Source organism: Strongylocentrotus purpuratus, unplaced genomic scaffold (assembly GCF_000002235.5).
Source record: "Strongylocentrotus purpuratus isolate Spur 01 unplaced genomic scaffold, Spur_5.0 spur5_scaffold_11, whole genome shotgun sequence".
Taxonomy (NCBI): Eukaryota; Metazoa; Echinodermata; class Echinoidea; order Camarodonta; family Strongylocentrotidae; genus Strongylocentrotus; species Strongylocentrotus purpuratus.
In genome coordinates, this window is record NW_022145596.1 from 6,135,164 (window position 1) to 6,150,389 (window position 15,226).

At 35.0% G+C, this 15,226-nt stretch overlaps 1 protein-coding gene across 2 annotated transcripts; it reads left to right on the plus strand.

The window, feature by feature from the left end:
- Positions 1-3,300: 3,300 nt before the first annotated feature.
- LOC581223 (fatty acid hydroxylase domain-containing protein 2) lies at positions 3,301-10,692 on the plus strand. Of its 2 annotated transcripts, none has more exons than XM_011665243.2 (7): positions 3,301-3,401; positions 4,552-4,656; positions 5,480-5,687; positions 6,783-6,901; positions 8,028-8,236; positions 8,761-9,033; positions 10,187-10,692. In XM_011665243.2, exons 2-7 carry the CDS (start codon positions 4,579-4,581, stop codon positions 10,332-10,334), a joined length of 1,035 nt encoding a protein of 344 aa, XP_011663545.1. In that variant the 5' UTR covers positions 3,301-3,401; positions 4,552-4,578; the 3' UTR covers positions 10,335-10,692. The 2 variants fall into 2 exon arrangements, with proteins under 2 accessions (XP_011663545.1, XP_786329.3); XM_781236.5 differs by lacking the exon at positions 8,761-9,033 and adding an exon at positions 9,091-9,363.
- Positions 10,693-15,226: the final 4,534 nt, after the last annotated feature.

Below are 15,226 nucleotides of genomic sequence, written 5' to 3' on the forward strand. Positions count from 1 at the left end.
ATATGTGTATTGTGTCAGAACGATTTCAGTAGTTATTTTGATGTATCATGTGGGTTGATATGATTATATTGGAGACGAGGATTTAATGTTAAACTGTGTGATGCTTAGCGCTTTGATTTGTTATATGCATTTACATTGTAGTACATGGTTATGTACACTAATAAGTTGAACGCGCGGTACCAAAATTGGGTGTAGTGCGCGCGCGCTAATGTTGTGCCTGGTCCCAGAGCCAGGACCAGGACCAGGGTACGCTCTAATTGATGTGATGAGTATAAGTCTTGGTTTAGGAATGAGGTCAGTAAGAACGGTAGGGAGCATAGAAAAGAAGTGCTTATAATAGAAGTTGAGTGTTTAAAAGTATTGCATATGTTGTTTGTATTTTGGTTGCTAAGCTAGGGGATATTAATTATGGCACTTCAAACAGTGAAGATCGAACTTTGTCTGACTATGTAGCCATTTCAGGGTTTCTAGCGCCCTCTATCATTGTAAACCTTATTTCTCATTTTGCAGATTGCTATAAAGGAATATTGTTACATGTTAAATTGAGATGGAATAATAGGAGTAAGAGCAATGTTTAGGGTTAGACCAGGAGATTATTGGAGTTTGTTTGGAAGCAAGAAAAGTATGGAAGATAAATATTTGAATTGGATTGGTTGATGAAGGTTGTATTTGATGCAGATATAAGGAGATTTATAGTTTCCAGGATTTATCAATGTTTCAGGACTTGGGATATTCTGATATTTAAAAGCAGAGATATTTTGTCTTTGTTCCATTATTATGATATATTGTTAGTTTCATTATTCATTCTTTAATATGTGCTTACTGTGAAAAGGGGGAACCAGGATAGCCCTATTTAAGTTTATGTTATTAGGATATTTGCATTGTCTTAATATTACAATGTACAAGTTAAAGGTATAGTTTATTGAACAAGAATTAAGTAGTGATATTGAGGTCACATGATAAGGTTATTAAACCTAGCTTGGTGTGTTGGTTTATCCAAATATGTGAATGTATTGCTTTATCTGAGGTTTATATTGACTGTTACTTCCAGTTGTTTAAGTATTTGGGTCAGGTATTTACCTGCGTAATGTTGAGAGTTTCAGCTACATTGTACTGTGGCAATTGGTTTTTAAAGGGCAGATTTACTCGTTTAATATTTGATAACATGACTTGTTTTGGGGAATGCATGATCTCCATGATTATCGGCATTAGTGATATGTAATGTGTCTGTTACTGGTTACTACTAATAAAGACTCTTTGCTTGGCCCTCTCACAGGATCTGTCTGTCGTTGATTTCGAGTTCTCGACCACCTCACATTACAATCATACTCATGCTTTTTTAGCAGTCAGGTAAAACAAACAAACAACAGCTCGGGCCAATAACTCTATTCAAAGTCAGATACCACACAAAATTAGACATGTGGGACTAGACTGAAAATGCCATCGTATCATTTTTCATTTGTTTAATCATAATCAAATAGGCCTCTGCAGGTAAACAATCAAAACAGTACTTCACTAAAATATTTCATTATACAACTTACAATAAAACACTTCGAAAGAGAAGAGTTTGATGTAGAATAGTAGAAAGATTAGGCCGTTTCATTCAAGCAGACTCTCAGCTCTGTCAAGTCGTGGAGTGAATTTAGCGACCAATATTGTACACATATTGAACATATTGAAGTTAGCCCAATTTTTCTATTGAATTCTACAAGTGCTGTAAGTCAAAAGGAAAACCAGAAATAGGCGTAGCTGGCAGTGCATGGGCAAGAGGGGGCAACAAAGGGGGCGTGCCCCCCCCCCCACCACCTTGCCCTTGGCGTACGCAATATAATAATTGTATAATTGTTCGGCGATATTTTGCCCCACAAGTTTCCAACCATAATACATGTATCACATATTTTATTATACATTATCTGACCTAAACGGAGATCGGATCAGACCATCGAGTGAAATAACAAATTTTATGTCAATTTGATCCATACGCCACAATTTACAGGTCATTGACGACTTGGCTATTTAGTATTAGTTTCAAATTTAAATTGCCATGCATGTAGTAATACTCTCCTTTCTGTTTTGTATATTCGCTTGCCGATATATTTTTTTTAGGCCGGCTGCTTCACAAGGGCTGCTGCTTTGAGAGGATTATGGTTTATCAATCATTATCGTTATCATTATCATTATCATTCAGACCTATAATCAAACTTGGTAACGTGGGCCCCAACAATACTTACCTATAATGACAAAAATGACTTTTTAACGGTGAGTTAGTCCTCAGTATAGTTGTCGGCACGGGCCAAATTTGTTCGTAATGTGGTAAAAATGAGAAAAAACAACAACCCTGTTTTGCCCCCCTCCCCGGGCCCCTCCCCCTTCTTTATAACAAATAAAATCAGCCAGTGCGACGTTATTTTCCACACTGCATTGCTAGTTTGAAATGTACTTCTTTTGCTAATGCCCAGACAGCGACTCTTCCAAAATACCTTGATCTGAAGTCAGGTCTATATCCGAGTTACTAAACCCTAAATATTATGATAATAGGTCTATTTTTCAAGTTTTATAGGGATCGAGGTGACTGAATATATGAGTTTGATTCATGTATTGGGCAGCGAGGTGCCCGCATACATGATATCTTATCTTATCTAGGGTGTTTAGTTCATAAAATAAAAATTTAGTGATATAGAGTCTATGTGATAAAAGCAAAGAGCTTCAAACTACTATCATTTCTCAACTCGGATGTTGGAGAAAAAAAATGAATTCACTCAAAAGCACTGGCGTACAGATGGGGGGGGGGGGGGGCTCAGGGCAGTTGCCCCCCCCCAAAAAAAAAACAACAACATTCAAACGTGGTTTACTTCTAATTCGATACCAATGATTTTCAAATTGATGTTGCTGAAATTAGGCTTACATGATTTTCCGAGGTTTCTTTCTCCCCCCCCCCCCCCCCCTCCAAAAAAAGTTTTTGCTCATTGCGCCACTGCTCAACAGAGGACCCCAAATTGTAACGGATTAGTCTTTTACGACTTAGCTACGCCACTGTATATTGTGTTTTCTCTATTATGTTGCATTTATTTTAGATAACATTTTGCATTGTTTTTATATGAGGTATAGGCTGGTGGTGGTAGTAAGGGGAGGGGGGTAAAGTGCTTTGCACTCATTTTTGAGCAACCTTTGTATTATACTATTAATATTCAAACTCGATTATAGAAGTGAATTTGGGTCAAGGTTAGAAACTATATAAAGGCTAAGTAAGCTCACAAAGTCCAAAGGTCGATTATTAATGTGATGGTTCATGTATAAATACTTAGCCGAAGGCCTCCACTTGCTTCAGACAAGTTGACTAGGTGCAGTTACTGCGTATCAGAAACCAGAATATCAAATCTTTCTTCGTTTCCGAATAAAAAGTAAGACTAAATCAGATTCTATAATTCATTTGGTAATTGCATAATGTATATTAATTTGTTCAACGGGCATACGACATTACGCGGTAATAATATACGTAAGAATTTGAGATACTTTGTTTATTGTGCTGTGTGCTATAGTAACTTGGAACGACTGGGACATAATAGTGGTTGCGTTGTATTCGTGCTGAATGTTGAGTAGATTGTTATATTTTGCCAGCACTGTTGATATCATACTAGGTCGAATCATTATATTCGATCCAACTTCGATCTTGTTACTGACTTACATGATTATAATACAAGAAATAGCCGATTCAACTTTAACTCTACCAGAAAGAGTAGGGAGTATTGGAAATTCGTTTTATTACAATGCCATAAAACATTGGAATTCCCTTCCCAATGGTATAAAGGAAGTAAAACAAACTATGTTCATTTTAAGAGGAAATTAAAGGAATACCTAATACTTAAGAGTCAGAGAAGAGAAGTGAATGACATGTTATATGATTGAAATTTGTATTCTTCTGCCGTTTCATACTTTTTCATTTTGTATACCGGTATACTTATGTTTTTGTATACGTTATAGACATTCTACAAATTCATCTTTATTTTCCTCTTCTTCCTCCTCCTCTTTTTCTTCTGCTCCTTCTTTTTCTTCTTGTACTTATTATCATTTCTATCATCAGTTTAATGTTGTTATCATTATTATCATTACTTAGTAATTATTTTGAATTTTATTATCTGTCTGTAAATATTACTATTTTAACTTATTCATTCTTAGGGGATCCCATCGGAAATAAGCTCTCGAGCTTTCGTGGGTTTTCCTGTTCAAGCTGACTTAATTTTGATCTATTATTATACAAATAATGAATGGTTATGAGTTCAATAGTGCGAATATTTTCATGAGTTGAAAGATTAACATTCTATTCAACAAAGCGTCAGCCGAGTTGAATAGAATTAATGTTAATCTTTCAACGAATGTTGTTATGTAAATGAGGGTTTAAACCATGGGTTAAATTTAAACCTCCTTTGTGAATTCAGGCCTATATGATTATTGCCTCCATTAACCATTAAATTCTATCACATGATTTGTCACTGCCTTGGTATCTGACTTTAGTATAACGCTGTGTGTACACTCACAATTTTCTGTTCATAGTTCGAGCGAACAAGCAAGTGAGTAGTCATGGCAAATCACCACAAGCAGAATGGAGTACATTTGGAAAGAGACAAAGGAGATCCACATGAGAATGTAAAGCTAAAGGTAAGAGAAATGCCAGGAGAAACGTCAGAGAAAAAACAATAACTGATTATTGCGATATGTTCTTCTTTAAATAAACATTTCCGATATTTTTTAAAAATCTGGCTTTATTTTCTTTAGTTTCTGAAAATATTTTTTACACCATCTCCAAATTAGTACTGGTGACAGTCGAGCATAATATTATGTGTGTCTTTACTTTCATTATATCCATCTCATGATTTTTGTTATCATATACCCCATCTCTCTATATAAATATATTATATATCTCTCCCTCCTCTCTTTCTCTCTCTCCCCTCTCTCTCTCTCTATCTATCTACCTCCCTCCTATATATTCTTGTATATTAGCTGCTCTTTTCTTTACTATACGCCTCATTTTTATTTCTCTATCTTTCATTATATATTTGTACATTTAATTATGTTATCCTTTTCTCTTTTTATGATTTCTTTCTTTTTCCCGTTTCTTTGATTTCTCTCCCATTTCTCTTTCACCATTTTCCCATTTCTCTCTCTCCCACTCTCTCTCTCTCTCTCTTTCTCACACACACACACTCTCTCCTCACCTCTCTCTCTCTCTCCTTTTCCATCTATCTCTATTTCTTTCTCTAATTATATCGCCTCGTTTTTCTAAAACTTGTTGTCTTTTTCTTTCTTTCAAACCCTTAATCTGTTTGTATTAATTTGCTTATTGTTTACTTTCTTTTTCCCCACCTCTCTCTGTATCTCTCTCTCTCTCTCTCCCTCTCTCTCTCTCTCTCTCTCTCTCTCCCTTTCTCTCTTTCTCTCTCTCTCTCTCTCTCTTCCACTCCCTCTCTTTCTTTCTATGTAGTCACCGCATCTCGGTAAACAAGGAGCCAACCTGACGACTGCCATCCTGTCAGTCCTAGCTGTAATGTTTGCAATATTTTGTGCTGCATTCCGAAGCTCTCTTCTTCACCATGGTCAATCATTCTGGATTTCATCAGGGGACTTCATAGCCAGACAATGGGGACACTTCTATGACTATTTTGAGGGAAATTTTGCCAAAATGGGGATAGGTAAGTATGGACAACCCTTCTATGTCGGACTTCTTAAAGCCACACTGCACTACTTGCGCCCTCTATGTAACAAACACTGCATAATCGGTGACCATTGGTCCCCCATGATCCTCTTTTCTTATGTTAATTGAGAGCTGATTTGATGAGATAACCACCTGTCCAGTGACCTTGCAGGGTAGTTGTATCCCTCCTGTTCACTAGTATTGATGGGCTTTAAGTATATGGGAATCTCAACCAAAACACAATTTTTCTAAAATGCTTTAACCATGACGATGCACCATAATATTCTTCTTCTCAACGTTCATCTTGATTAATATTATTGCAATTTATTATTACTGCGATAATATTTCATTATCGTGTTATCAGTTTAGCACTTTGTTCTTTGAAGTATTTGCTTTCCATTTTAAGATTTGGGTTATCTCCATGTCTACGAAAGATTTGGCAAACTTCCTGCTTATTAATAGCTTTATCTAAAAATTGTACCTCTCCACGCAAGTGCAAATGGGTACCTGGCAACTGCTGGGGTGATAATAATTGCATGGTCCTCAAGAAAATCAACCTTGCAGCTGATGAGGCTTCCCTGAATATACAGCATTATTATTATCATCATCAATATATTTATTATCATTATTATTAATCTTATTATCATTATTATTATTATTATTATTATTAATATCATTATTATTGTTGTTGTTCTTGTTCTTGCTGTTGTGGTTAACATGACTTTGTTATAGATTTAAAGGTTGATATTAAATATCAGTCAACCATGATGTTAAAATATTCTGGATAGTTAAACTAATAAAAAATAGTTAGTCAAATGATTTATTCAAAAAGTAGTTCAAAAACTGTTTCCCAAAATGGACGCTGTCTCCCTGCAGGGTACATTCGGGAAGAAACAATACCTGTAGGTGGCTTTCTTTAGATTATCTGCCGCAAGACTTACAATAATGATTGTAAGCCTCTTGATGGCTTTACCGCCATACTATGTCAGGTATTCAATCCAGTTAAAGCTTGGAAAACGATGATAAGTAATGATTGCCAGACATCTGATCAAATTCACATTTCTTATTTCCTGTGCTTCTTGTGACTCCCAAGCTCTTCACTGTCTGTCTGTTCTGGAGCATTGGTTGCTAGGAGGACTGTTCTTAATCATAGACCTGACTGGTAGACCCAAGTTCATCACCAAATACAAAGTACAGTTGGATCAAACCGAGGTATTAAGGGATATCATTCAAAATGATAAGATGAGTAATATGTACTTGTGTATGCTAATTTGACTAGAATTTATTTACGATTTACGAATCTTGATTTTCAAGGAGTTAAAATACATACATAATTATTATGTAAATACATTATTATTTTCATCTATGTTCAGAAAGGCCAGAACTTCTGGAAGAAGTTTTGTAGTCATGAAATTCAGTTATATTAACCAATTAGATGGTTTGTGAAGTTTCCGAAAATAGATTTATCATTTTTTTGCATCATTTTGCATTATATAAATCATTAGATGGCAAGTAAGTTGGTGAATTGATGATATATATAAGCAAAAATTTTTGTTTTGTCACCATGATTGAAGACAGTGGGATCACATGATCTCAACACAGTAATGACTTTACCGATCAACAAGGTCATTATTTTCTATATATTGTATCTAAAATCCTATCGGTGTTCGATTACAATCGAGACACTTTATATGATTAGAATGAACTTATTTATACGTTCGTTTTTAGAACAAATACATCTATTGACAGACGTTGGGATGTAACGTATGCATACATTACTTCAAAGATAATACCAGAGTGTTATCTTTCATTGTATATACTTATATAGCAATAGTTTGTTGAACCGAAGTTGAAGCCAAATCAGGATCAAACGTGGCTATATATTATTTTAGTAATGCAACAATGGCACAATATAACAATAACAAAGAGTATCTTAAAGAAATAGATATGTAAGAACCATACAACGATATTCTTCTCATACAACATTATAATGAATTAATAATCTTACTTTAGTTTTTAATTGAATTTCCCCAGTTTAGGCAGTTATGATTATGATGAAGAGAATTTATCTCAGACAACATTTGGTATACAATTCCGTATACTGTACTATAAGTTCCTCAGAAATTAAGAATTTCTTGTAATAATTTTATTATGTGCAAAGTTTATTTGTATAGTTTTGAATTATGTATTTGAAAAAAAATGTAATATCTTTGTTTACCTTTCTGTTGGAAATGAAATAAATATGAATATGAAATATGAATATAATATGCTCGTTATTCATGTTAAACGATTCATATAATACTGAGGTAACATTAATTTTGAATCAACCTTTTCTTAGATTCCTGCAGACAAGTTGCGAAGAACTTTGTGGACTGTTTTCCTGAACCAAACCATCTACAATGTGCCCATCCTGATCGGGCTCTACTATGCTGCAGTGCGTCGAGGATGCGGATCCACTGTCGAGGAGCTACCAACCTTCCAGACCGCCCTCTATCATCTGGCTGTCTTTGTTGTAGTGGAAGAAATCGGGTTTTACTACAGTCACAGGTGGGTACAAGACTTTTTATTTTCATTTGTTAAGCTTTTGCTTTTAAATACTTTGAAGTGTTTGAAAACAGGGAGTGCATTTTGTCATTTCTAAGAAGAAAACAAAATCGAAATAGGATTCAAGGGAGTCCTAACAAATTGCAATTTGCTGATAAACTTTTTGTTTTACATTATACCACATGAAATATTGCCTTACCCTGATTAATTTTCTCTATCTGTTCTCTCACTTCCGTATCCAGTCTTCCTTTTGGCTCCATGATTTATTTGTATTATGTTCTTATAATCATTCCATTCCTTTTTATCTTTGTAGGTTTGATTTTAACTCATGTTTAAACATCTGTCTTTATCTTTCAACATTTCCCTATATTATGATGCAACACCTTACTATCTATTTCGCATCACTGTCTATTAAAAAGATAAAATTCATTTCCGCTATAATTTAACAAATAATCAAACCCAAGATCTTCAGTGCAATCGTGAGCAGCTGTATAGTTGGAGAGTTTTTACTAAATTTCCTTCTGAAGGTTGCTCCACCACCCCTTCCTCTACAAGAACGTCCACAAGATGCACCACGAATGGACCGCACCCATCGGTCTAGTCACCATGTACGCCCACCCGGTGGAGAACCTCCTCGCTAACTCCCTCCCAGCCATCACCGGTCCTCTCCTCGTAGGCTCTCATCTTCTCACCTTCCACATCTGGCTCCTGCTGGCTCAATATGTCTCCATGATTCACCACTCCGGATACCACCTTCCCCTTCTCCCGTCTCCAGAAGCTCACGACTACCACCATCTCAAGTGAGTGCCATTCCTCATCCACACCCCTCCTCTCATCTTCTCTCTGTAAATCCGCAGATTGCTCCATCATCCATGGCTGTACAAGAGAATCCACAAAATACACCACGAGTGGACGGCGCCTATTGGCCTGGTGTCCTTATACAGTCATCCATTTGAGAGCTTCCTCTCCAACACATTCCCCGCGGTTTTGGGTGTGGTCATTGCTGGCTCTCACATGCTTGTAGCATCATTGTGGTTCCAGCTTGCTCTCACCGTAACAACCATCACTCACTCTGGCTACCATCTTCCACTGCTTCCATCACCAGAATTCCATGACTATCACCATCTAAAGTAAGTACACAATTTTCAATTTTAGGCAGTATGAATATGTCATATTCATACTGTCTAAAATTGAAGATGGTTTACCGTGGGCAAAGGAGTGAACTGTTTGTTTGTATGTTTTTATTTCCATTTCCAAATACAAGTCCGTGATTCATTGTGTTTGCTATCACATGCGTGTAGAATTTATTTGATATGTTAGTACATGATGTGGCTCTATTCTGTATATTGGAAATATTAGTAATAAAATACAAAAGGCTGCTTGACATTTTTTCATCCATGTTATCATTATTCATTCGGCAACATACATCAAAATGAAACAAAATATTCATATGCAAAAAGAACAAAAGAACAAAAGAACAAAAGGAAAAACAAGGAACCTTGAATACTCACCATTTCCTACAGATTACATTACTTAAATCTAAGAGGAGCAGGGGGGGGGGGGGAATACAAGAAAGTGAAAGACACTTCCATTATCCTCCGGTCTGTCCAATCGCTTTGCTCATTTGCATTTCATCCACTTAGTAAGACCATGCCCCCGACAGAGCCATCCATACAAAGAGTTGTGGCCAAGTTTCACTTGGTTACAACATGCGCTATATTCTTTTGTTTTGTGCTTGCCCAACAAAGCAGTTTCGTCGCTACATTGTGCCCAATTCGAACCAGGTTGGCTAAACTCGTCTAATCAATGGAACTGCCGTGTGCCGTTTCCCCGACTCCATCGTGACTGTAAGGGGGTAAAGTTTTTTAAACAATAATCATTTTAGGGGTGGTCGTGGAAGCTACATTTCAAATTTGATAATAATTGGTCTGCAATTCCTTCTTCTTCGTTCAGATTCAACAACAACTATGGTGTACTTGGCATCCTGGACTGGCTTCACGGGACGGATGTCAACTTCAGGAAATCCAAACAGTTCCAGAGACACAAGGCCCTTCTTGGAGTCAAACCACTCAACGAAGTTATTCCTGACAACACAAAATAAAGCACTTTTAAGTCAATCTGTGATCACGGAAAAATGAAAAGATTTTGCGTAACGTATTTCTTTTCAAACTATGCAAATAATGGTTAGTAATTACAACACCGTGAATAAAGTCTGGTCTGTCAGATGTGGGCAATTTGTGTTTTAGTTTATCTAAGGCTCTCAACTATTCCTATGATTGTGTTCTTGTTGTTATTCTTGATGTTGATACCATCTAAATTACTCGACAATGAACCTTACCAAGTCTTCACAGACAAAAATGTGCAGAGTGTTCTTTTTGTACAACCAAAATTACGAGATACATGGCTATTCAATGTTTTTACTCAAATTTATCATGCATTCCAATAATAATAATAATATATATCGCAGGGTAAAAATACAACAAAAATGGTGATAACTCAATGTACCACATCTTGCACTGAAATAATATATATTAATGCTCAAAATATTACAAAGTACATGTAATCATTTGTGAGCTTCTTAATAATCGAAGAGGATGAATCATAATGTTCTAGATAAGTAGACGTATACATGTATATGTTAAAACCCCAAATTTCAGATTTCTGCGAGATTGTCAATTCCAACAGAATGTATGCAAGTAAATACTGTTTTATAATGCATTGCTTTTTACCCTCAGACCGAGTTTACTTTTGACTTCAAAATGATAAATAACTACAACCTTTCTGTAACTCCTATATTGTGTTGGAGAGGAAATGAAGCTCTACACTATTGATAGTATAAAGCTGAAATAATTATTATAGTTATTATGCAATCGTGTACTAGTTTATTGCATTTGCCACTCTCCACCCAGGTGCAGTAATTGTGTACCCGGTAGGAAGAATTTCCTTGAATGTTTTAGCGCCTTGTTATGGCAGCTCAGCAACAGCCGGCCCAATAATCATGATAGTTTGTATTAATAGTACAGGAGCCAGGGGGGGTCAACCTAGCTGGGAGGGAAACCAATTTTCATGTGCACAGACGTAAAGACCGCATAGCACAATATAAGGAAGTGACCGTCTGGCATGTTCTAACTGGTGGGTGTGGCCAGGGGGACGCCCCCACCAAAAAAAGTGGCCCTTTTGACGACAAAATAGTATTTTGTAAATAATATTTTAAGGAAACCTTGAACCACCATGAGTTTGGTGTCATATGAAAGAGAGTTAAATTATCTATATTTTGATACCAATTTCAAGGAATTTGGGATTAATTAACAATGCAAATTTAAGTAAAAAACATGATTTTTGTGATTTTTTTCGAAAAATTGAATTTTATCAAAAAACATTATTTTCAAAATATCAAAATCAGAGAATTGCATTTTTTCATAACTTTCCAGGAATTTGCTTATGTACAACGACATTATCCTGTGCGAGGGATAGATTTATATATCGTTTCAATAAAAAGTTATAGCAATCCAAAGTTATTAATTTGATTTCCACAAAAACAACATTTTTGCCCACATGTGTATTAACTGTATGCATATACAACTATAGTGTATTAAGGACCTGTTTGGTGTGTTTACATCGAGTTTTAAAGATAACTTTGAACTAAAACCTCTAATCACGTACCATGTATTTGGTGTCAAAAGATGGATAATTAAAATACCTTCATTCTGATATCAATTTCAATGAGTGATGTCGTGTGTGAAATATAAATTTTGAGCCAAAAAGGTGCTTTATTGTAGATATTCCTCTGATTTTGGCCAATATATCGGTATATTAACTAGACAAAAGTGATTAGACATTTAGTAGTGCAGAAAGTTCAAAGGATTTGGAGCGCTGACTGCAATTGATCAGTTCTTCTTCTGTATCTGGGATGTTTTAGGAAATGGACAGTGGCAGTTGCCTCCCCCCCCCCCCTTCCAGTCGCTTGTCATAATCTTCCCCATGACTAAGAAAAGTTAGTTCATCGATCAACATGAATATAATATAATATCGCCATGTTTGGTTAATTGGTTTATTTTGCCTGACTACTAAGAAAACATATTGAGCTATACCAGCTGGAAAGGAAACCCAATGGAACCTTTATGAAAAGATTTGCCACAATCCAAAGATACATGAATGGGCACTGTCAGACGTTTTAAATGGTAGGGAGTGACTGCCAGACGCCCTTTGATGCTAGAAAGCTATTTTGATTACGGAGAGAAATCTTGCGGGACTAATGTGAAAGTCATATTCTAAGGTTTATATGTCCCTTTCCTGCCCTCCTTCCCGATATGAAGACTTTAAAAAATAAGAGCTATACCAGGATTTCACTTAATAGTCTTGAGCTACTGTAAAAATTGATTAAATCAATGACAATCTTTTTCAAACTCTTCTTATCTTTACCTTGGCCTCTACAGTAATTATTGTTAATGAGTTTTTAAAATTCACAAAACAATGTCCAACCAAAATGCTTAATTCATCGCCTTTAACAACTTTATTTCTGAAGGCAATATCAGAACGTAACAAATATGTTTTCAACATCAAGGAAAAATCCATCGGAGATCAAACAAAACAATATTAAAACATGTCCATCATGCTTATAAATTTCCATTCATAAAGCGTAACAAATAATTTTCCAAAAACATTGTGCCTACTTGAGTTGGATCGTATATGGTACATAATATGCTTGAAATCAGTTGTAGCACATTTACTAGCTTGAACTTACAAAGTATTACATGCAGATGTCCACTTGAGAAACTGCTGATTTAAAAGTTAAGCACAATTAGCACATTGTTCTTATATATCTGCCCATTTCTTGTCAATGTTATATTATTGTACAGATTTTTTTTTAGCATGTTACTCCTTTTTTCAAATTTCTTTTTCCATCCTATCCAACTCATTCACTGTGAAATAAACATAATACTTTAAGAAAACATTTGTGACCGAACATTTAAACACAGTTGTAAAAAAATGCATCTACCGGTACACGAAAAGTATTAGATAAATTAAAAGGAAAAGGTAAAATAAATCCCATGCATCGTGTTACTTTATGAATGAAAATTGATTGTATCAACAGCGAATTATGTCGTATTGTTGCGGCTTCTATGTATAATAAGCAAAATTATGATGAACAAGCATTCCTATAAATATGATTATACTGCAAATGTAATGACTTGATATGTATGAATCAACCAGTCATAAGTACGTCATTCATGTTGATACATTATTGATAACCCACACACGATCTTGAAAATGTCTTCAAATACATTTCCTTTACAACACACTTTGGTTCTGAAATACCTTCACTCTTACCAAGATTGTAAGTGGCCATTTTAAAGAACAATGAAATATACTTGGTATGAATATATACAACACAATATCTGACGAATTGATCACCATGCATTTCCAGTCTGCACAGTCATCATTTGCCACGTTTTCCTTTATAAATAACACTTTTATCATTTTCATGCTTCTTGGTTTCTCTAACTTGGTGAAGTTGTATAGGTGTCAATGATGAAATACATGTAACAGCTTATCATATTATAGTGTAATCACGTTGTAGTAGTTGTTGTCAAACTCTGACAAATTAATTCTACCTAAAGGTAATGTGGCGTTTTAGCAGCATGACTACATACATATTCACAAATTCCTATGTGAACAATTGTTTTATGTTTTTCCTGTAATAAATATAATTCTGGTACTATACCATCATTACTGAAAAGATTCAATTTTTTTTTTTACCAAGATGCAATGTGATGATAAAGTACAGGCATTTGGGACTATTAACGTTACAATTTCCGCGGAAAGGCGATCGACATACAAATTATGATCATGTTGGAACTTCAAAGTCTACAAATACCAAGCAGATTTCAGGTGCCTAGTTTTAATATTAACTAGTTCACTACGAATACATGATATGCTTTTTAAATTGCTACATATTATGTTTGTAAAGCGCGGTGATACAGTTTTGTCAATTTGTAAGAGCGCTATATAAATTTGATTTATATGCTTTCAGATGGAAATCAAACTGATGAACATTTTCTATGATGGATACTTAGCCTTACCAGTACTCCACATAACCTTTAATTCCTGATTAGAAATATATGAACTTTTCTCATTTATAATTTTGGCTAGGTATATGTAAAAACAAATAAAAATTCTCGATTACAAGTAATTTGGTACGAAAATCGAAGAACATTAGAAAACTACTTGATTTGATTGAATCTCAGTTTTAGACTTTGCATGTTTTAAAGGAAGTTCCACAACTACAATTGAGATCAATTTGAAATCTTTTCTGCTTATCATAGCCATGAATAACTGAAAATCGTTACTAACTCCTTGCACTTGTAATGAACTCACGATTTGATGATTTGTACATTTCATTAGGTACCAGCTTATAACTTTGGTAACACATCACCGTCTAGATTACTACATTTACTATTTTTGTTCTTTCCTATCAACTTTCTGTTATATGAAATGTAATTTTATATCTATAATGTTCTTTTGGTAACTGTGTTAATTTATTATGGGCGTTCTCAACTCAAGCTATGCTTTCCGGGTTTTCGCCTCCTTCCGTATCTGAATTATTTACTGTATACTCTATGTTGAAATAATTGTTACATATATCATGTATAATATACATATACATATATTATATACATTGTGTTTCATATTGTACTGTTGAGAAGGAAATAAATGTTAATAAATACAAATACAAAATACATTAGAGTTCTTTCATGCCCGTGCATAATTCGTATGGTCTTTTTTAACGTAGAATAACATTTAAAAAAATCAGAATAAAATAAAATGCAAACTTGTCGTAGATTGTTTCCTTTGAACATCAACGTTCATGTTACATGCAGTTCCACCAGTGACATTTTCAAAGACAATCTTTGATTACTTCTGTTTATTGAATTTTAATTGGGATGTGGGCAACAAATAGACGTTTACTGTTTCTTGAGGACTATTCAGCAA